Raw genomic sequence first — 23827 nt, forward strand, 5'->3', positions numbered from 1 at the left:
TTTTACCCACCGAAGCTGTAATATCAGTAGCATTAAACCAGTGGATATTTATCATACCACACATATTTCAGATTGAACATCCGAACGAATGTTAAAATCTGGGTAACGTATGCACAAATTATTTTAATTTGCAAATAATGCAACAAATCAAGTCATTTCAAGTTTATTTCATTATCTAAAAATACAAAGCATTTCCAAAAAAAAAAAAAAATCTGTCTTTTAAAAAAGGGAAACATTTCAGGTAGGTATTGAAAGGCACCACGCTACACAGCAGTAAGAAAGGACAAATGTTCATTAGGTGACTATCATTACTGTGGAAAATGCATAAGAGAACATGATGAAGGAGAGACACACTCTTAGTTACACAGATGAAAACAAAAGATTTTATCTAGTGTATAGTTAGGGTGGTCATGGATGATGGAATGTTGGAATTTAGTGTTGTTTTGAAATGAACACATACATGAGTTTAAAGTCCCTTGATAATGTCCATTATTACTATTCTTGGTACCTAGGACTAGACAACAGAGCAGCCAAACACATTGATTGTGTGCTTGAAAAAGTGTACTTATGTGAATGAATGAGTTCTGCACATCCATTTGTGCATGCCTTTGTGTATTTCTCTGATTTTGCGTTCATGCTACGCAGAACTACGTTTTCATCTTCCCAAAACGGTTGCCAGCAGGGCCATGCGGATGTACATGCCGTTCTCAGCTTGGCGGAAGTAGGCAGCTCTGGGATCAGTGTCCACCTCGGGGCTACACAAAAGAGATTTGCAGGTTACAAGAGCTTAATTTTCCCACATATTTAAATGGTTATTTGTACGATCATCCTTTTTAGCTTTAACATATTGTTAAATGCTGCTAAAAACTAAACATTTATACCTAATTTCATTGACTCTGGGCATAGGGTGCATCACCACCATCTTCCTCTTGGCTGTAGTCATGATGTGGGGAGTGAGGATAAACTGACCGAAGCACTGTCAAAGACACATAGTTGCACAGTGAGTGTACAATATACTGCTGTGAGCCCACCTCATATTCAAACTGATGAAAGCCTAAAAGTAAGACAAAAAGGGAATGGTGTCTGCTTACTGCTTTGTACTCCTCCTCTGAAGCAAAGCGCTCCTTCTGGATCCTGGTCATGTACAGGACGTCAGTGTCAGGCAGGGCTTCTTCAATGCTGTCAAATTCCTCCTGTTATGAACACAAGGGAAAAGGGTGTTACAGATTAATAGGGAGACCTACAACAAGACAAACATTTATATGGTTACATGATTAAAACTAGATAAAGCTTTATTAGTTCCACAAGTGGGGAATTTGCTTGGTCACAGCAGAAAGTGGTAAGGACAAATATAAAAAAGAATTAAGAAAAACAATAGAACAGAATAAATGTACTGTCACAGCACAGTATAAAATGTTCAAATGTACAGTCAAGAAAATGAATAGTATAAAATCTAGGAATAAAAATATGGATGAAGAGCATGTAAATGTGCACATTTGAGGAAAAATGTTAATCTAAACAATTATCAGATGTTTGGTGATGCAACAGGACATTTTGGAGAAGCAACAGAAAATTAGCTTTTTGGGGTTGCCATGTCAGAGCAGAGACCTCAACCCAAAAGAGACGGTATGGAATGACTTGAGAGCCATGCGCATGAAACGTTCAAATAAATATGAGAGCTAAAGCAGTTCTGCCAGGAGGAACGTAGATTCCTCCTGAACGATGTGTAGGTCTGATCCACAGCTAAAGGAAGTGCCTGGTTGATGTTCGACCAGTTATTAATTCCAATAGTTAAAATACCTTTTCCGATAGCAATATGAGTTACAGGCCACCACTGTAAGGAAGGGTAAAAATACATGTTAATGCTTAGTACCTGCTTAATGCCTTTGGACGCCACAAAGTTGATTATGTCAGCAGGCATGTGCAGGTTCTTGGGGGCAACATAGCGTAGGGTGATCCTATACTGGGTGAGCAGCTTGGCCAGAGAATGTACTGTGCGCCCATGTTTCAGATCCCCAACCATGGTCACCTGAAAGCAAAGAGAAAGGCTTAAAAACCACCCTGCTACACCAGCAAGCAGAATTTAAAACTAAGCAACTATTTTGACACATAACCAGTAGGTAAACCAGTGAAGTGACTACATGACCTTATATCACACTTGAATCTGTAAAATGTAGATGTACCTAATAAAGTGGCCAAAGCATTTAAAATGCAACTGATTAGATAATTAAAATAATAAAACAGATGCTCGCTGAATAAAATAAAACTCATGATCTCAATGAACTGCACTCACAGTCATGCCGTTGACTGTCCCAAGCTCTTCTCGGATGGTGAAAACATCTAGCAGGGCCTGGGTGGGGTGCTCTCCCACCCCATCCCCTGCATTGATCACAGGTTTACGGCAGTACTTTGCAGCAGTCTGTAAATGAATAAATGGTTTTATGAGACACATGCACCTCAAATATACACCAATCTTACCCCCCCTAACTCAGTTCACATTGAGTTAGAAAGCAGATAGACAGTTAAGATGGACCAAACAAGACGTCACCATCACAGCTCCTGGCGTGGGATGGCGAAGAACCAGCACATCAGCGTAGCAACTCATGGTCTGAACAGAGTCGGCCAAAGACTCGCCCTTCTGCACAGACGAGGTGGACTCTGAAAAGTGCACCACAGAACCGCCCAGGCGCTGCATGGCTGCCGCGAAGGAGCTGCTGGTGCGCGTGCTCACCTCGTAGAACAAGGAGGCCATGACTTTACCCTGCATAGACGGACAAAGGGAAAACACACCACCACCTCAAACAATGGCTAAAATACCACACTACAGTCCACTTCACATAAAAAGTACACCACACTGGATTTCAGAACATTTCATTATTTGGCAAATGCTAAATTGCCTCATTCTGTTATATAAATCAGGTTCACCATACCTTCATCTAATACCATGTTAAGGCTTTAAATGCCAGTAACACATGCTACAGATGGAAAAGGAAGTCTTGAACACTACTTCAAATTTCTCGCTCATTCTCCTTAACCGATAAGTCCTGTTACTCAGGGCCTCAGCTGCCGGAGCCCATCCTGGGACAGTCCACCACAGGGCGCACACACACACACACACACACACACACACACCTAATATTTTTAAGACAGAACCCGAAGAAAACCCACACAAAGACGGGGAGGGCATGTAAACTCTGCACACACAAGGTCCGGGTCGGGATTCGAACTCACAGCCTTGGAGGTGAGAAGTTGTGTCGCTAACCGTGGCCCAACTTCAAATCCACAATCTCTAAATCTAATGTTGTTGAGTCATTGTGTCCTATTGTGCTCTTACCTTCAGAATATCAAGGCTCCTCTCTTTTTGCACCAACAGACGAAGCGTATGAGCAACGTTAAACAAGTGAGACATCTGCATTGAGCAAAAAAAAAAAAAAAAAAGTATTATTGAGGAAATCAGTTTAGCTTAAAATCCAAATGCTAAGAGGTCTCTATGGAGCCTACCTGCTCCTTGGTGAACTGGTGCACAGACAGGACGTGCTGGCCCACCAGAGGGTGCAGCAACGGCGAGGTCTGCAGGTGGGACACGACGGCGGCCTGTCCGGCCAAGGGGGAGAGGATCCTCGCCAGCGGTGGAGGGTGGGGGTACGAGTCCGTCAGAGAGGCCATGTCTGAATGGGTCGAGATAACATCCCCTCAGACACAGAAGGAACTTTGTACTGGGCCAGGCGAGTAGAAACTATGTTAGTACTCGGCATGCAAAGTGGTAACTCTATACTACAAAAATGACATGACGCAGCAGCCAGACAGATTTTTTTTTTTTTTTTTTTTTGGTTTAATACAAAGCTGCACAACAGCCAAAAAAAATTATATATATAAAAAGCATAAAAATGCAAGCAAAGTGCCAGACCAAGTCCCGGAGAATTTTATAACACTTTTGCACATCCAGATTCCTTGAGATGAAGCGATCAGTCCTTACGATAACTGAGGCTATGCTAAGCTAGTCATCGACAAAAGGGGCAACTTCTCTGGTTCTGAACAACACCCAGAATTATTTGGATTGTCTGCCCTGATGTGTTCAATTTATGGGCCAGTTTTTGTAAATACAATTATAACAATATTTATTTCTGAACAAACCCAAACTCTGGTCTTTTGGGCCTTAAGTCACTGCTGAAGTAGAAATTAGCTCGTCACTTTTTATGTTTGCATGTCCCTCAGCTTTAATTTAAAATTAATTTATTATATAGCTCGTTACACCAAGTAGTTCGTTTACACGATCCCCCTTTGGAAGGAACTGGTTGGTCATGACTTCCCACTTTAAACAGGTTTGGAACCCTCATCTCTGTCCTCTCTTGCTAGGCCATGAGAACGGGAAAGGCCTGACAGTCAAGCAGTAGATTAGTGGTCGCAGATTGTACGGTTAGAGAGGGACGTCACTGCAAACATCAAACCTGCGTCACACGCCTTCCTCGTGCTCGAAGTGTCTTCCGCTGCCACCACGTTGCACCACAAAGAAACAACGTTAGTGGAACGGTCATATGCAGTGGGGCTCAAAAGCTGTCTTTTAAAGTTTATGAACTTTAGCAACCAATCGCTTGCTATTTGTTAACATTTCAAGCAACTTGTATGCACAATGAGACAAGGGGACTAAAACTTGTGGTAATTTCAGTTGATTTAAAGATTACGTTCCTTTGAATCTGCCAATGGTTCCCAGCATTGATCCTAAACCGGCTGCTTCAAAGAGCAGCAGCGAACAGGAACACTGAGGTGGAGCATTTGTGACTCGTAGTACCTGGGGGGAGGCCAGGGTCAGATGTGTGGTGGATGCGTTGGGGCTGTGTGAAGCGTCCGTCTCCAACGGATCGACGGGGACTTGGGGCCCGGGCACGGAGAGAATCACTGATGACGAGAGGGCGGGGCCGCTCGGGGGTCTGACGCACAGAACACACAAGACATTAATTCGTGCAATTACACAGAAAGGAAACATTTCATTTATATTTGCAGTCTGGTACCTTTGGGGTCTCCTTTACTGGCTCATTGCTGACCTGGGTCTGAGAAGCCACTTGCCAAGTCTTCACATCTTCACCATAACCAGGAGGCACCAGGACCTGGTTTACAGAAGGAAGCACTTTTCACTACTGATTTCACCAACATAATAGATTTACATTAAACTTCAAATCTGCTAGTGCTGGATGAGACAACGAGAAGCTAAGCATGTATTCACCTGTCCATCAATGTAGGCCACCTCTCCTCGCAGCACTACTCTCCTGACCCTGCCCTTAACCTTCATGCCCTCAAATGGTGTCCACTTGGACTTGGTGAACTGCATGTGTGTGGGGATCACCCATTCCTGCTCCAGATCCACCTGGTTATGGAGTCAGAATAGAGCACATTATTACATTAAAAAAAGATTTCTACCAGTACTATTTAAAATAAATCTGTCTCTAAGTAGAACAATGTATAACATTGTTGTACCTGTACAATTTCACTTGAGACAATTCTATTCTACAACCACAGGGTCCGATTTTGACACTTGTACCTCCACATAAGTGTTCTCTTGTGCAGGTAAGGAGAAGATCTTGCGCGGGTTCTCATAGAGCCTCTGGATGATGTCATCAATGGTGAGCCGGCCCTCGCTGACAGCGGTCAAAAGCAGAGGAAGCATGGTCTCTAGGCCTGGGTATCCAGGAGGGGGCTTTTCACAATTCTTCTCCTCCACAGAGTGAGGAGCTGCAGACCCATGTAACCACAAGGGATGAGATCATAAGATGCATTAACCCAGACTAATTTGGACTGGAAACTGCCACGTCATAATAAAAAATTTATAAAACTTGTATAAATACCCAATCTGGTAATGGATCAACAAGGCAAGGTTATCACAATGTTAGACGTGTCCTAGACGCATACAAAATTTTATATATACACACACACACACACACACACACACACAGTGGAATTTACACAAACAAAGAAACAGACTAAACTGCTGGACTTCAGACTGCTTCAAGCTAGGAGCGCTATTGCGCTCTGCTGGAGGAGTATGGACGCCCCCTCCTTGGGACTATGGAAGAAGGAACTTGCAAACTATTGGCATGGAAATTGCAGATATTGCAAGGGGCAAATGAAGGGCCTTTTCTAAACCCCTGGGAGCCATATATGAGCATGATAGATTTCATCTCCAGTCTCTATCTAAATCTATTCCTAACTCCTAGAAGTTTTTGTTCTGGAAAATTTGTCTATTGTCATATATGTATAATATGCAGGTTTGTTGTGTGGTTGAGTGTGTAAAATGTTTGGGGATTGTTAGTAGCAGTTTCAAATGTTGAGATGTTTTTTTGGAATAATAAAAAAAAAATGATTGGACCAAAATTTGACAATCATATTTACAGTGGAATATGTGAATCATGCATCTTAAAATGTTTACTGTGTAAGAGTGTGTTGTGTTCAACGTAATGGTCCTCCACGTCATTATTTGTCTCTCACCATGGTCCGTGGCGAAGCAGTCGATAATGTCCAGATTCTCCCAGAGAGCCTCCATGTCCTCACGGGTGCCCAGCATGGGACGGACCTGCGCCCTTCCGCCCCCAATGACTGGAATGTTGTCCTCACAGAGGAAGAGGTGGTGGGGTGCTACCTCACATGTCACCTGGATGCCTTTCTGCTTAGCGGCACGAATTATCAAGATCTACAAAATCAGAGGTCATAATGAGGTCCAAAAAAAGGCCCTTTTATGTAGTTTGGCTACTCCATGGAAGGTGCAACATTCTAATACCTCCTCTTTCTTGGCCACGTGGCAAATGTGAACAGCTCTCTGGTATAACTGAGCCACCATCAAAATGGCTGCAACGGTCTGTTTCTCAGCATGGGCCACAATGGGCAAGTGTGTTGGCCACTTCTCAAAGTGCTGAGAGAGAGAGGGGAAAATTAGACCTTGCGTCTCAAAATTCACTCCCCCTTGGTCTACATTCAATGGGCCCTGTACCTCCATCCACAAAGAAACGTTATCCATCTTCAGCGTCGAGTAAGTGTCATTGAGGTACATCTTTAGTCCAGCAGCAGAGTTGGCGATGGACGGCAGGATGGCGGCATTGTCTGATGCGGCTCCCACGAACAGTGTGTAGTCACAGCGGCACCCTGCTTTGGCCAACTAAAACCACACCAGCACCACGTAAGCATTTTTTTTTTTTTTTTAAGTTTGTTAATTAACAGTGAAACAAAGACTGACCTATACTTAATGAAGATAAAAAAAATAATAAAAAAATCTAAACAGTTTATGAAGACAACCTTTTCTATGTGAAATATATATACAGTTCGTTACAATCTGACTTTACCTTCTGTGCCAGGGCAAGAGAGCTTGGATCGATAACAGCAGGGTTCGTATTGGGCATGGCACACACCATGGTGATGCCCCCTGCTAGGGCAGCTGCAGTGCCTGAGGCGAAGTCCTCCTTATATGTAGCACCAGGCTCCCGCAAGTGAACATGCACGTCAATGAGGCCTAAAGGGGACATAATGATGAGCAAATTTCAGCATGGAAGGCATTGAAGGCAGGGACCACAAAAGTAAATATAGCGAGGGTGGGGTTGCAATCTTTTCACCTGGCAGACGGATGAGCTTCTGTGAGGTCATGCAGTCCACGTGAGTCTTTACGGCTGGAGCCTGCCCAATCCGATGCAATGCCTAAACACACGTCACGATAATCATGAATAATCTACTGGGATGCAGCAGCTTTGACATATCAAGCAATTTCCCCCCCCAAAAAAGGAAGTCAAATGATTATTGAAGTGGTTTGACCTGAACAAACAGCTTGGTGCACTTTATGTCAATGATGAGAGGAACAGAGTAGTCGACAGCCATGCGACGGGTCCGGTAACCCTTGGTGACAAAGGAAGAGAGGCGTCGCCCTCCGGAGTTCCTCATGGACAGGTTGATGACCAGGTCAAAGTGGTTCTCTTCCAGGTAGTCCATAATATTTCTCTGCTTGTCTTTGCTGGGGCAGTCGCTGTCCTCCTCCTCAAATGGCCAGTCTACAGCCATGACCTGCAGCACAAACATTACTGTTTAAGCAAGGCTCCGGTTCACTAATATATTCTTATCAACGTGTTGCCATACATGTAGCAAAATCACTCCTTTTCCATTAGACCAATTTGTGTTTTTTCCCCCCCACACAGTATATTGTTTTATACACAAGACTGCATTGTGTGCCTTATCTTTTGTGCAGCTGTAACAAAAACTATTTCAAGATAGATTTCTGATTCATATTCTAAGCAGCATTTTAAAATTTGCTTTAGGAATATAGTAGACAAGATTTGCCATTTTATTTTTCAATTAATAGTTTCACTAATGCACAGTTTGGGGAATTAAACACATTCATAGATTGCCATGCTATCTTGTTATGTGACAGTCCATTCATTGATAGTCTTAATTTTTAAATAAAGCTCAACGGGTTTTTTTAAAACAGACCCCAGAAATAACACCCCCCTAATATTTGCGTAATGTCAGTGGTGTGTTGTGCAGTACCTTGACTCCATGCTCTGTGTAGAAATCCGCGGTACCAAGTGTAGCGTACAGGTAGTAACCTAGACTCTCCATGGCCTGGACTGTGGGCAACAGTTCGCTCTTGTTCTGAAGGTGATTAAAAGTGCAATACAAAACTGTTGAATATAAACGACAGAGATGACGATTCAAAGCAGAAACCTTGGTTGTCTCAGCACAGAATAATAGGAGGGAAGCCTACCTTATAGCTGCCAATGGAAAGCAGTATGTTCTTCTTGGGGATTTTAAATCCAGTGCTCAACATGGCTTTCAGGTACGCCTCATATCTGTTCTCACCAAAGCAAGCAACCTCACCAGTGCTGGTCATCTCTACACCCAACACCACATCCGCTCCAGCCAGACGGGAGAAGGAGAACTGAGGAACCTGCAGGGTCATTCATACAAAACCTAATGGAAACACGATGGCACTGAGGTGTTAGTAATAACCTTATAGCAGGACCATCTCCTCCTTACCTTTACACCCACAATGCCTGTGCCCTTCATGAGTCCTACTGGTTCCACCTCCTCCCCCATGATAACCTGTGTTGCTAGGGCAACAAGATCGACCCCAAGAGTCTTGGAGACGAAGGGGAAGGAGCGGGAGACACGAACATTGCATTCAATCACCTTCAGCTGGTCATCCTAAGAAAAAGGACAAAAAAGAAATTCCCAAAACCAGGTCAACACCCTATCAGTACACTTAGACATCCAAAAGAAAGATGTGATCCACACCTGCTGTACACGGTCACCATTTTCATTCTGAATCTCACCTTGGCAATAAGCTGAAGGTTGAAGGGGCCTGTGACCTGAAGCTCCTGTCCAATTGCATGTACTATCAACTTGATGCGCTCCATCGTTTTCTGGTTAATGTCCTGGGGTGGGGTGACCAGCGTGGCATCTCCAGAATGCACCCCAGCATTCTCAACGTGCTCGGATACCGCAATGGCGATAACCACGCCATCACAAGCCACAGCATCTACGTCGATTTCCTGCCAAACAAAGGCGTTAGTCAGCTTTTTAGGACACTTAAATTGAACCCCCACATCAGACAGGCACTACAAAACCAACCAAAAAGCATAAGACTCTAGTGTGCGAGTGTCAACACATAAAAACGTAAAACTGTTAAAATCAAGTAACATTAAGTACAGGCAGTGGTGGACAGTAACAATATACAAGGTTTTTCCTCCTGTGTATATATTTGAGTATCTTCCTTTTTGAGTCACTTCATGTAAAATTTGTCGTTGCTTTTTACTCATGAGTGAACCCAGTTCAACAGTATAACTAAATCAAATCAAAGAATATCAACCATGTCCCTGACTGTGTGGGAATATGCTAACACATACAATTGTGACTGTTCCAAAAAAAAAAAAAAAAATTATTATATTAAATAATAATTATTATAATAAATTTGATTTGGTGGGTTTATACACAGAACAAAACCTAGTAAATGAAATCATTTGTATGACTTGTTTTATTATTTAACTGCATCAAATTAAACTTACAGATAAATATAATTACAAATAAATATTTAAAATGAAAAAAGTTGGAACAGGCAAAGTTGTTTCATAACCACTTGGTTTCTTCTTTCATGGAAATTGTTTGGCCTTCAATGTTTTGTGCTTCTGTGTCACTACATAAATAATCGTGAACCATGAAATGATGATTAAAAGAAGAAAATTTACTGCAGTAATGCTGGCTATTTGTATGTACTATATGTACATGGTCTACATACTTTGTCCACCACTGAGTACCAGCAAGCAGTGCAGCGGCGAATTTGAACAAATGCCCATCTGAAGACTTTGGCTCAGTGCAGTACAGTGACTCAAACGCATTTTCTGTCACACTCATAAGTTATATAACTCACCATCTTCCATTTCAAATGTCCAAGTCTGAAATTAATCATCAACATGAAGTGTATAGAAATAAAGAAAAACAATAATTTTTTGTTCTCTCCATTATGTTCATATAAATCATACACATTAAATACAAACCCTCCCAAAACTACACTCAACATGCTTAGAGCATCAGCATCTGGTCTCCCTTACTTTGGCTTCATGAATGAATTTGGAGATGACTACTGGATGCTCCTTAGACACGGCAACTGCGCTGCTGAGATACTTCTCCAGGTCTCGGTCTGAATACGCCACATTCATGGCTGCCCCACTCAGCACGTATGATGGCCTCACCAGGCAGGGGTAGCCAACAGTCTCGCAGAAACCCATGGCTGACTGGTGGGACAAAAAGCACAAACTTCCATCAGTGTGGAAGGGGGCGTACCTTAAACATGGTCTCTCTACGTGACTTTCTGGCTTTAGGAGAAAATCTAGACATGATTCAAACACGGCAGATTTTGTTGCAGTATGGAATGCAAGAAGAATTTAACCTGCTGTGCATTTGCTCCAATTCAAAATATTCAATAGACCAAGTTCATAGACAACATGGAACTGGGTTGAACACCTTCAACTGAACTTGACAGACAAGAATCTCATACCTCGGTATCAGAAAGCTCTTTCCACCTCGGCTGACTGATGCCAATGGCATCCAGCATTCTGGAAAACTTGAACCTGTTCTCAGCAGAGTCGATGAACTCCGGCGAGGTCCCAAGGATTCTGCACTGCTGTCGGTGCAGCGACATTGCTATGTTGTTGGGCAGCTGGCCTCCCATGGACAAGATGACGCCCTCTGGGTTCTCCATCTCATAGATGTCCATTACCACCTGGTACAGAGGAGAAGTGCTTAGAGCTGAAGGGCAGCGGTGCAAGTAAATCCGAGAGCGGGATACTGTACCTCAAAGGAGATCTCGTCAAAGTAGAGGCGGTTGCACATGTCATAGTCAGTGCTGACTGTCTCAGGGTTGTAGTTCACCATGATCGTTTTATAGCCCATCTGCAGAAACATTTATCAACATCTTGTTACAGAGGAAATCACACACACTATTCTGTAGACCAATAAAAATGTTACAAAATATCAGCTTTGGCGCCATCTACTGGAATTACATCAATTCCGTTGCCACTCAAAAATGAAATATGGGATATTCCATTTCACTCACCTTGCGCAACTCCATGATGCAGCCCACTGCACACCAGTCGAACTCCACGCTGCTGCCAATGCGGTACACCCCAGACCCGATCACCATCACATGGGGTTCTTTGAAAACCAGGTCGCTCTCAGTGCCGTGGTAGGTCAGGTACAGGTAGTTGGTGTGGGCGGGCCACTCTGCTGCAACGGTGTCTATCTGCTTCACCACTGGGAGGATGCTCCAGTCGCGGCGAAGCTTCCGAACGGCCAGCTCAGTGCTGGAGGGAAGGGGAGAGGATGAAGTAAGTAAGAGACTGAAATTGACACCCCCCCCATCTTCCAATTACAGCTCAAACCAATAGACATGGCTACACTCCTGCACGCCCTCTCAGATCTGCAAACGAAATGAGACAAAAAAAATTCCCTCTTCACGGCGTCTCCGATCCCATTCGACTCTATTCTCCTTTGTTGTCCCTGGCTGGTGGAACAATTTGCCCTGCTCCATTTGACTAGCCGAGACTATTTGAAAACCCACTTGTTTAAAAAGTATTTCAAACAAGTCTAACACACGCACACACACACTCACAAAAAAAATAATAATAATAATTTCTAGCACTTAACAATTCCCTATCATGTTCTATTCTTGACAAGTTAGGCCTTATCAAGGCTCTTAGTTTTGTAACTCAAAATCTAGGAACACCGAATGAGAATTGCTGGTGTCTTCCTCTTGTAAGTCGCTTTGGATAAAAGCATCTGCCAAGTAAAGTAAAGTAGACACACACTTTCTGGAATAAAATATATACCTCTGCACTGCCAAGGCGATCTGCTTGTCGGAGAAGCCCAACTGTTTGGCTTTCCGCATCAGCTCCGGCGGCATGGCACTCTCGTCCTGGTTGTAGGTTTCCAGCAGCCGCCCGTGGTCTGTGATGTTCTTCATCTTGTGCAGGAACCAGCGGTCAATCTTGGTAAGCTCATACAGACGGTCCACTGTATACCCTGCTCGGAACGCAGAAGCCAAGACAAATATACGTTTGTCCGTGGGGGTCTGAAGCTCCTGAGGGAAAGGATATCAATATCCAAAAATAAAGAACATTATTAGCGAACACATCGAATCTTCTCTGTACAGATCTTGAGAAGTAATGTCCTGCTTAAAAATGAACTTGAACCTAATGGCAAAATGTAAAAAGTCAGACCTGCTCAGAAACGGGCTTAATTGTGTGATCAAACCCCACACAGTTCTCATCAACCATCCTTAAGGCTTTCTGAAAGGCCTCCTCAAAGTTGCGTCCGATCGCCATCACTTCCCCTATGGAAACAGAGAGTGATTCAAGTTCGACAACCAAAAGTTCCAGAAAACATGACCGGTGAATTATTTAGTGGTACACCCACCGACGCTCTTCATGGAGCTGCCGATCTTGGTGCTGACGCGGATGAACTTGCTCAAGTCCCATCGTGGCACTTTCACCACACAGTAATCCAGGCTGGGCTCAAAGTTGGCTGTAGTGGAGTTGGTGACAGAATTCCTGCGAAAACAGTGAAGACACATGACGTCCCATTTTAATCTTGCTGAAAATTATACAAAATAAATGTATATTGCTATAGGAATTTTAACCATAGACTGTATATAATTTAATAGGTAAATATTAATGTAACTGTTTTTAAAAGGGTAACATGTGTCCATAGCAAAGTCACTGTTGCAGGAAGTTGTATAATAAAACTTTTAAGGATTACATCAATATACAACATAACCGTATATCAGATATACCAATTTCTGGGCAATTCTACTGAAAGTGGACTTTGTCACACCCATAATTCCAGTGAAATACCAGGTATTTGTATCATGCGAGTGATTATATAAAATCTTCTTTATACAGCTGAAGAGTTAACATTTAAAAAAAAAAGTCTAAAATATCTAAATAACAATATGTCCCTCCAGGATTTTATTTTGTAATTAAAAAAAAAAAAAAAAAAAATCATAATGACTTTTTTTGCACAGGGTACCCAACAGGCTAGGATCAGCCCTGGTCATTTCCACCTCCGGTTTTCCGTATTGGGCACTGACATGCGGGCTGCACTTAGTAAACCCTGAAAAGCGCAGCGACTGGCCAATTACTGACAGATTGAAGGCAGATTCTTTTATTTTCATTTATTGGATCTGCAGATGTTTTTACCTTTAAATTCTAGATTTAAGGAATGATATTTAAGGCCTTCCTTTTTTTGGAAACTCAAATTTAGGATTTAAGGATCTGCGGAAACCCTGACATGCGCTCTGTGCTCTCGCCCGAAACATATGGCTCGTACTGCAAGTAGGCGTGGTTTCGCGCAGGTGATGAGGCTGTCATTTTTGTAAGGACCGGATATTTCTGAGGTAGGCCAGTATAATCAAAATCTCTCCTGTCCTGTTGGACAAATGTATATTGCATACTGTTTATACCGCACAGCCCTACAAAAACGTAACATCATGCTCCGGTAGGACTTACTTGAGGACAGGTAGAGGGATCCCTAGGCCTAGCTTGGCTGCCACATAGGCCAGGGGGTAGCCGGTGGCCTTACTGGCCAAGGCTGAGCTTCGGGAGAGGCGAGCATTCACCTCTATGATGTAATACTAGAAAACAAATCAATTGCAGTTGATTTACAAGGCAGTCATGTCAATATGCTAACGTTCTTGGTCTTCTGAGAGCGGACCTGTTCAGACTCTGGGTTAAGGGCGTACTGGATGTTACACTCTCCCACAATGCCCAGGTGGCGGATGACTTTGATGGCAGTGTTCCTCAGCATGTTATATTCGTAGTCATTTAGCGTCTGGCTGGGAGCCACCACTATCGATTCACCAGTGTGGATGCCCAGAGGGTCCACGTTCTCCATGTTACAAACCTAAAGCATTAGAGTAAATATATTATTTCAAACCGTTTCACATTCAAAGACATGCACTGCATTCAAAATGTCACAGATGCAGAAAGGGGTACAATTCACAATTAAACTAAGAAACCTTTTATTCTGACATGTTAACTGCAGAAGATGTACATACCGTCACACAGTTGTCGAAGGCATCTCTGACCACTTCATACTCAATCTCCTTCCAGCCCTTGAGGGACTTGTCCACCAGGACCTGAGAGGTGTGAGCAAACGCCTGGGTGACCAGGCTGGTGAGCTCCTCACTGTTGTTGGCAAATCCCGATCCTAATCCTCCCAGAGCAAAGGCAGAACGGACCAGTACTGGGTAGCCCAGCCTCTCAGCAGCAGCCAGAGCCTATGAACAGAAAGTACAAAAAAACAACAGGGATTTGGATCTCAGAATTACTTAATTAGGATAAAAGTTATATTGTGTTGAGGTTTCCCATATGCAACTATATAACTTCAGCCTTTAAATGGCAAGATTTAAATCCCATTGCATTTTTATTTTGCTTATGCAGCTTTGGAACATTTATTGGGCTATAGTGTCTTGCACTGGCCATAATTCTTCAATTACAGCTTAGGCAAGGATCATTCCAACAACACAGCCAGGACAGTCCTTAAAATGCTTGCATATGTAAAAAATACAGAATAAGGTACAGGGTTGTAGACATCTGTATCATATCGTAGACTGCGGTTGGCGACAAACTTCCTTTCCATGTAATTATTGCATTATTAAAATGTTACAGACTATAGGAACACTTCTCAAGTGTTTCTGAGAGCTATGACAGCAGCACCACACTCACCTGCTCAACAGACAATGCCGCTTCACTGGGGGCCACGTGCTCATTAATCTCCTCCATCTTCTCCACAAAGATCTTCCTGTCCTCGGTCATTTCAATGGAGGAGACAGGGGTCCCCAGCACAGGCACCTGGTACTTTGCCAGTACCCCTTGTTTGGTCAGCTCCACTCCACAGTTCAGGGCGGTCTGTCCCCCAAAGGTGAGCAGGATCCCATCCGGCCGCTCGTTCTTAATCACCTACAGGAGAGAGAAACAAGGTCATTGTTGCAGCGCTATAAGGGGGGGAAGATAAAAAAAAAGGGCTTCAATTAATTTAAAGGAAAAATGTTCTTTACCTCAGTAACATACTCTGGAGTAATGGGCAGGAAGTAGACCCTATCGGCCAGTCCCTTCGAGGTCTGCACCGTGGCGATGTTGGGGTTAATGAGGACTGTCTGGACGTTTTCCTCTTTCAGAGCTTTGATTGCCTATATAAAGCAATAAAAAAAAAATTTATTATTATTTTTTTTTTTATTAAGACACACAAAATTCGTATCGACTCAGTGAGTGGTCACCCACCTGAGACCCAGAGTAGTCAAACTCCCCAGCCTGGCCAATGGAGAGGCCTCCTGAACCAAGGATAAGCACCTTGTGAGGCCGAACAAACTTGTCTGGGTTGGGTGACCCGGAGTAGGTGAGGTGCTCTGTGAGCCTCTGCTTCACTAAGGAGAAATAAGACGAAGAAAAACTATTAAACTATAAACCATTGTATTTAAATACAGAAACGGGTACAATGCACTGATAACCAAACCTGGTTTTCCAGTCTTTCCCCATTTGGAATCTTTGACCGTGTCCAGAAATACGTCAAACAGACTAACCAAATCAGTTGGGCCTGCCATGTGCTCGGGGTGGAACTGGACACTGAGGATAACAACAACAAAAAAAAAAGAACACAGAAATTAAAACACCAACCTTGGAGAGCATCTACCTCTTGCTTTGGCAGTAGCTGTGTGCAAGATCGCCCTACAGAGAGCGACCCACATGGCAGGACATTTTTCCTATCACCGCAGGAGATTCAGAGGGCCACCAGGATTGCAAAACACATCCCACACCAAAAAAACTGCCCGTTTCAGCTTCTGAAATCAGGCCAGGAAGCATCAAGGCCAGGACTGCTGTTCTACACATCTCATCCATGGGGTGGTCACAGGTTCAAACCCCACTTACTACCATTGTATTCCTGAGCAAGACGCTTAACCCAGAGTATCTCCAATAATTTCTTGATTGTTTCACTTTATTTTATGTGACTTAAGCAAATCTAGCTAAACTGGGCAGTTCATGTTGCACAGTCAATAAGGATCCATTTCACTGCCTGTTGAACCCTCTATTACTAAATATGTGATAAATAAACTTACACTTGAACGTATAAAGCAAAACTTATGTCTTTCCCATAACAGGGACAACAGCATAAGGTGTCACCTGAAAAGAGGTTTGGAGTTGTGGACTATGCCCTCACTGCTGTGGTCGTTGGCGTTGGTGAAGAGCACATCCCAGTCCTCGGGGAGTGTACCAGGATCCACCGCAAAGCCATGGTTCTGTGAGGTGATGAAGCAGCGACCTGTGCCTTTGTGGATGCATGGCTGGTTATGACCACGATTTCCATACCTACAATAAACATGGCTCATATGTTGAACTGTGCTATGAACATAATGGATCTCGGCTTGACAGTTCATGCAAAACTTTTATAAATACATCAATCTCGAGGCAGTGGTGGCCTTGGGGTGTAGTGGGTAAGAAAGCTGACTCAAAGGGTTGCGTGTTCAAATCCCCAACCGCAAAGGTGCCACTGAGGTCTCCTTGAGCAAGGTACCGTACCCACACACTTCTCCCCAGGTGCCTTTCATGGCTGCCCACTGCTCATCAAGGAAGATGGGTCAAATGCAGAGGATTTACTGTGACAAATACAGTCACTTTCACATGTGGCTCAAGTGGAATGGTGGAATGCAACCTTGAGACAAAGCTAATGAAGAAGCCATCCCATACACACAGAGACAGACAGACACTTCTCACCAGCATGAGCAGGCCAGACTGCTGAGCTCAGCTTAAACCCACATCACACACTCGGCTGCTTCCAGAGAAACAGGAGGGTGTTTGACCCTGGGAAACATTGCCAACCTTGACCAGACAAAGGACTGACGCTCATTTTCAAACAGTGGTCAGAATGATACAAACCACGCAGAGACACAACAGACCATTCCACAGCCAAGGACTTACTTCATTTTGTACGTTTTCGCACCAATGACCAGGGAAAGGAGCTGATGGCCAAGGCAGATCCCAAACACAGGTTTGACATTGTCTGCAAACACCACCTTCCTCATGTTCTCTACAGTCTCCTTACAGAACTCGGGGTTTCCTGGGCCGTTGCTGATGAACAGACCGTCAAAGTCTGCAAACAAATAAGAAGCAAAATGAATCAAATGAAAAATAAACACAAACGCTCTCGCGGGTTTAGAACAGGGGTATACACTCAGAAAATGATTTACCTGCCCACCCCTTAATTAGCATCAAGTGAGGGTTCAATTTACGACATATGCAAGATACTCAAGAACCATGAGTTACACCACGGGTTTATAAATGAAAATAATTTTATACACAAAGAGGGATCTTGCATTTGTAGAGGAGATTATCGTTACTTGCCTTTGGGGTCCAGCGGATGGTCCCATGGTACCACGGTCACTCTGGCCCCTCTCTGGCAGAGGCAGCGGATCTGGTTGTACTTGAGGCCGCAGTCCACTGCAGTGATTTTAATGGTTCCTTCCGGGTTGAAAACCTTTGGCTCCTGACATACAACAAATCAACGACATTTTGTCAATTACAATATCGCAATATATACACAACATATTACTCTCATATGTACGACTCATTAATTACTAGAATTACAGTAAGTTTAAGTGACTGCCAATGGGGTGCAAGCAGAGTTCTCAATTTAACCATTACACCTTTCAGCTAAAGATCCCATTTACCTTCGCAATGCTATCTGTATAGAGGCAGGTATGTTCAGGGCTTTGCGAGAGGTACCTTCAGGCCTAAATCCCAATATTTTGGAATAGGAAAAAGTGGAGCATATGGAGCAACAAGCCTGCATTGGCATCGATCGCATGCTCATTTCATATTCTCTGAATTATTTCTTCTTTTGTTTGGATGGGGTTTTCCCTGTATTCAGAAGCCATACAAGATTAGGGGAGCTTTCTGTGGAAGTCTAATTATCTGAATAATTACTAGGTGGCAAAGCATGTTCTCCCATTGGAACTAAATACTTTATCACAATTTCGGTGAAGGTCCAGGTCTTGGCGAACTATTCAGCAAAAATCTTCATATGATCCTGAGCAGTAACCCTAGAGACAGTCGCTTTTGGTTTCAAACAATAGTGCAAAGACAATGAATCCTTCTTCAAAAGTGTGATGCCCTTTGACATCAGAGTGCAGGTCAAATGCTGTGATAAGACTGATAGAGTGGTCTGGTCACGTCAAAAATCAATCTCTGAAACGAAAAGCGATTTGATCAGGTTAGCGACACGTTTCCCCCATCAGCTCGTTCTACCTTCAAGGAAACCTCTTTAACCAGATTCCTGTTGTCAGGACAGTCCAACGGAATGCTGTCAGCAGAGGTGCCGTCCACCACCAGCTTCCCAAGCATGGTCCCCTTTTCACGGATCTTCTTGGTCAAGCACCGCGTGTCCACCCCTGCATTGTAAAGATAGCGAAGCTCCAAATTTACCCACATGCCCTAAGAAACCTTTTGGTTTGTTTGAACAATAAAAGGGAATTCAAGGACGTACCCTGCAGCCCGGGGACACCCTGCTCTTTCAGCCAACAGTCCAGAGATTTGGAGGCACTCCAGTGACTGGGGTTCTGCGAGAGTTCTCCAATGATGAGGGCAGAAGCATGGATTCGGCCAGACTCAAACCACTAGAAATCAACCAGGAAAAAATTCTTTACAATTTATAACATTTTAATGGCAGCTTGGTTGGGGGGGGGTGCTTTAGATGAAGAGCTTGAAACTTATTAAAGGGACTAGTGTGATGACGTCTTGTGGCACCTTGCTGAGTTTAAACTCTCCCTCCTCATCCTCAGGCACGCCATAGTTGCCGATGAGGGGGTAGGTCAGAGTCAGGATCTGGGACTTGTATGACGGGTCGGTAAGGGCCTCAGGATACCCCACCATGCCAGTCTGAAACACTGAAAAAAAAAAAAAAAAGAGAACATGTCTGGTTGAGGTTTTCGTGCACCGTGGTAGATATTTAACACAGCGGCGTTGGATGCTTAGAATGGAGGTTTAAGCAGGCCCCACGTGGGCCACATGTGCATTTTCAGATCCAAAAAATCAAACATTTGACTCTGCAATATTACATTTTTCACTGCTTATGCAGAATTGATTTCGCCACCAGTTGGTAAACTTTGTCTTAACCAGTCCACCATTAATCAGTGAAGCCACACGAACTTTATCCCGTTCGGTTGCAGGTATGGATTTATGCTCAGGACAGTAGGGACGTCTGTCCCTCTGTCCTGGGAACACGAGCCAATAGGAATGGAGCTACGAGTTGCATTTTTGGTGGTAGGAGGAGGATGAGAAGAAGAAGGAGGAGGAGGAGGAGGGGTGCATCTGCGTGAAAAGTATCAGCGGGAAAGGCATGGTTGTGCCATGGTGGTGCAATCGTTACATTATTTGGGTAATAAAAAGTCAGACTGATGCACATTTATGTAACCCATGGCGATTGTTTATCCGGCTAACGTTTGGTTAGCTATTATTGTGTTGTCTAGAAGCGTTACACTGGGGATGCGCGTCACGGTGTATTTCTTGGCTGCTTCAGAACTTTTGCCAGGTCAATTGTGATCTGAAGAGCGATCAGGACTTACCAACTTCACCAGATACTGATGCAACAGCACCAAAGAGGCTGCCGCGGAACGCGGTTCCGTCTTCTAAAATCAAGGTTGCCATTTTCATGTTTTTTTCTGGTTGTTGCTGCTGCTGCTGCTGTCCTGTTATTTTACCGAGTAGCCAAGATGCCTCTGGACTGAGAATCGGCGATCGCACCTGAAGTGCACTACGCACTTTCTCCAGGAACCCACGTGAAGAACACGCCGCCGAGCCCACGTCCGGATGCTGATTTAAAGCGGCAACGGCGAAGCCAAATACGCGACCAGATGCGTCGAGACTGCGGATGACGTCAATGTTTTACCCAATCCCCGACGTTTTTGGTAAAAAAAAAAAAAGTACGAAACAAAACCGCCGTAGAGGAAACGAAGCCAACTCCACACTGCCAGGCAGCCACAGCAGTGTGGAGAAGAGACCCACCTCTCGAGGTCCATATATAGTGCGTCACAATACGACGTCATGACGTCAGCGTAGGAAGCGGCAGCGACATCAAAAATGACACCTTTGTGCTTTCAAAAGGATTAAGCTGACATGCTGCAATAACGTAATAAGTAACACAATTACATAGGCTTTATTAGAAATCTACAAGTGCCTTTATTTGTTTGGGTAGGTATTTACATGAACATTGAGTCAACGGTTAAATGACTTGGGTAATAAATAATGTCAGAAAGAGACAAACATGCTTTCAGAACTATGTTATAACTTTTCTGATCGGTTTGAATAAATCTACGCCTCTTCCATAGTGCTGTCCTCTCTCAGGCTCTTTCTGTAAGTGATCACGGGCACAGGAACCCCCCTGAATCGATCCATCAGATCCAACCCACCAAAGAAGTTGACAAAGATGATTCCCAATTTGGCCGGCATGAGGCTAAAATGATGAACCACAAAGTAAACTCTCACATATTCATGTGATAATACAGTCTACACCAATATAGACACCTTGATAAAAAAAAACGTCAATACTATACCTCTTCATTGCCATCAGGACATACAAACTGGGTGGCAAAAGGACATACATCTTATTTCTCAAAATTGCATCGACTATCATCTTGGCTGCATCATTCTGGTCAATGATGGGCAGAAAAGAAGGCCACCTGGGTACCAAAAACATAGAAGAATCATTTTCAGCAAATGCCATATTGCTAATTGTGAAGGTGAATGATCTACTCACTTTGTATGACATCCTCCAAACATGTTCGTATTGATCAGGTATGGGCACACTATGGTGGTTTTAATCCCCTCTTTCTTAAGTACAAGAAGTTCCAAGGCAATAGACTCAGCAAAGCCCACAGCTGCAAATTTGCTGGCGCAGTAGTCTATCGTGAAACATGACACTTTGGATCAGATATTTGATAAATGATATAACATTTACAGCATTTATCAGACGCCCTTATACAGAGCGACTTACAATCATTAGTTAGAGGGACAGTCCCCCCTGGAGCAACTTAGAGTTAAGTGTCTTGCTCAGGGACACCATGGTAGTAAGTGGGGTTCGAATCTGGGTCTTCTGGTTCATAGGCGAGCGTGTTACCCACTAGGCTACTACCACCCATATAAGGTGATACACAACCTTTAAATTGCACCATATACACCAAAGGATAACTGTCGTACATGCGAAACAATGTATACGTCCAAAACAATAGTGCAATCTAGATATAAGTGAAAGTGAATTTTTGTCACTGCATAGTACACACAACAAAATGGGTCCTCTGCATTTAACAGGGGGAGCAGTGGGCAGCCATGACAGGCACCCGGGGAACAGTGTGTGGGGATGGTGCTTTGCTCAGTGGCACCTTGGCAGTTCAGGATTTGAACACGCAACCCTCCGGTTACGAGTCCGTTTCTGCTACCAACTTTTTCTGTGTATGATAGTAATGTGGCAGGCAAATGTTGCTATACAAAGATAGGTTACACATATCGCCCAGTGGTTCTGCTCACCCGCTAATCCGTTCATAGCAAAAAGACCCCCATGGCATGCTACGCATACAAGATGTCCATGGTTTCGGGACATCATAGCAGGGAGGAATGCTTTGTATGTCTGTATAAGAGAAACACCATTATGAAATTCCATTAACATTTGTTTGGCTGTACATGATTTCTTTAAATCACACTGCCAATCATTCAAATATATCAAACCCAGAAATGGGCTGCAGCGTTCACACTCAGTGTCCGGGCAACTAAATTGTCAGGGGCTTCGGTGAATGTGTATTTTCCCGTCACCACTCCGGCATTATTAACCAATATAGATACATCCCCGACCTCCCTCTTCACCTGTTGGGAAGACGCACATGAAAATCCACATCAATCCATCGCATTAAACAACTGGTATTTGCACACATTTATAAACATTAAAAGGGTTTCTTAATCAATACTCATACTCATACCAGATCTGCGACTTTGTAGACCTCCGTCCGACGGCTGCAGTCACATGCGTAGGCATAGACTCGGACGTCTAGACTCTGACGAAGTTCCCTGGCTGTCTCGTCAAGGGCTTCCCAGTTGATATCCCAGAGGACCAAGGTGGCGCCGTGACGGCCCAGTTCCTTTGCTATGAGCTTGCCAATACCATGGGCTGCTCCTGTAACCAACACTACCTCGCCATCCACATCCTTCCGAGGACACGGGATAAAGAGTCGAACGAAGGCTTCAAAGAAGTAAAAGGCTGCCCCAATAACGAATTCCAAAAACTCCTTCAGACACTGAAGAAAGTCACGAGTTTGTCTGCGGTTATTGCTGCCTTCCATGCCTGTAGATTCACCAGGCTGCTGTTCTCATGCACAACCAAACTAACCTCAGTGACAAAGTGTGACAACAGCTTGTTCACGTGATTTTTGTCACAAGAGTGAGTGTACTATTTACAGTCTCATTAATACTGGTCTGTTTCTGACCTGTCACCCAGAATGTGTCCATCAGAGGTGTCAAGTAACGAAGTATAAATACTTTGTTACCTTACTTATTTTGGTTATCTATACTTAACTGGACTAATTATTATCAGTCGCTGATTGACACAATATTGTAGTAATGTAGTGATGTAGCAATGTTTGCTATGCCTGGGTACATGCAAAGACATGCCATGGTTTGCTTGCTAGCAGTAGGCTATGATTTAACGGCAAATGCTATCTGATCTAATATTATTTTTCATTTTTTCTTCACTTTTTTTTTTCTTGACTAGTTTTACAGTTGTTTATGTGATATATAAATATATAAGCTAATTCAGCAAAGCTGTAGTCTCTACAGCTGGTTGATTTAAACACGTTCTAAGGCTAGGCAACATAATAGCATAGACGAATAAAACTGCTCCCTAATTTGTATTCGGACCTTCATTCTTGAACTTCAAGCATGACATTTAATACAGCACAAGTCCTAGATTGTGGTTTGAGAGAAATCCACAGAAGAAACACCCCACTCATCTACAGAGGTACACACACCATACTTCAGCAGCCCTCAAAAGGAAGTCATCCACTGAATGTTCATTAACCCCACCCATCAAACAAGTCAAGCTGTGGAAGTCTCGAAGGTTGTCCCAGGTAAGTGTGGATACAACATCTTCAACCAAATACAAATGTCATGACACGTAATACTGTTGTGAACAAAGTCACAAAGGCCTCTGTTGAAATGGAAATAAAACTGAAAGCTGCCCTTAAAGAGACTGAGCTCATAGCAACTACAAC

General features: G+C 43.6%; 2 protein-coding genes across 3 annotated transcripts; both read right to left on the reverse strand.

Moving 5' to 3' along the window:
• Nucleotides 1-147: 147 nt before the first annotated feature.
• Nucleotides 148-20537, reverse strand: cad (carbamoyl-phosphate synthetase 2, aspartate transcarbamylase, and dihydroorotase). Of its 2 annotated transcripts, XM_029002855.1 has the most exons (44): nt 20138-20537; nt 19320-19459; nt 19060-19189; nt 18822-18964; nt 17919-18060; nt 17496-17667; nt 16701-16886; nt 16036-16145; nt 15804-15946; nt 15581-15712; nt 15249-15482; nt 14579-14800; nt 14236-14424; nt 14031-14155; nt 12940-13073; nt 12744-12856; nt 12354-12604; nt 11582-11828; nt 11320-11418; nt 11024-11248; nt 10578-10760; nt 9303-9521; nt 9007-9174; nt 8735-8917; nt 8518-8622; nt 7792-8037; nt 7596-7677; nt 7329-7495; nt 6980-7144; nt 6770-6901; nt 6481-6682; nt 5537-5727; nt 5222-5362; nt 5010-5105; nt 4790-4928; nt 4449-4487; nt 3502-3668; nt 3335-3409; nt 2549-2761; nt 2294-2419; nt 1874-2029; nt 1092-1193; nt 882-976; nt 148-755 (listed from the first exon to the last, which is right to left on the reverse strand). In XM_029002855.1, exons 1-44 carry the CDS (start codon nt 20223-20225, stop codon nt 656-658), a joined length of 6717 nt encoding a protein of 2238 aa, XP_028858688.1. In that variant the 5' UTR covers nt 20226-20537; the 3' UTR covers nt 148-655. The 2 variants fall into 2 exon arrangements, with proteins under 2 accessions (XP_028858688.1, XP_028858689.1); XM_029002856.1 differs by lacking the exon at nt 4449-4487.
• Nucleotides 20538-20750: 213 nt separating this feature from the next.
• On the reverse strand, nt 20751-22948 carry LOC114763508 (epidermal retinol dehydrogenase 2). Its single transcript, XM_028953251.1, has 6 exons — nt 22541-22948; nt 22293-22427; nt 22095-22194; nt 21328-21472; nt 21125-21250; nt 20751-21024 (listed from the first exon to the last, which is right to left on the reverse strand). The coding sequence occupies exons 1-6, from the start codon at nt 22898-22900 to the stop codon at nt 20883-20885; spliced, it is 1008 nt and encodes a 335-aa protein (XP_028809084.1). The 5' UTR covers nt 22901-22948; the 3' UTR covers nt 20751-20882.
• Between the last annotated feature and the right edge of the window lie 879 nt (nt 22949-23827).

This window comes from Denticeps clupeoides, chromosome 14, assembly GCF_900700375.1.
Source record: "Denticeps clupeoides chromosome 14, fDenClu1.1, whole genome shotgun sequence".
In the NCBI taxonomy this organism is placed as follows: Eukaryota; Metazoa; Chordata; class Actinopteri; order Clupeiformes; family Denticipitidae; genus Denticeps; species Denticeps clupeoides.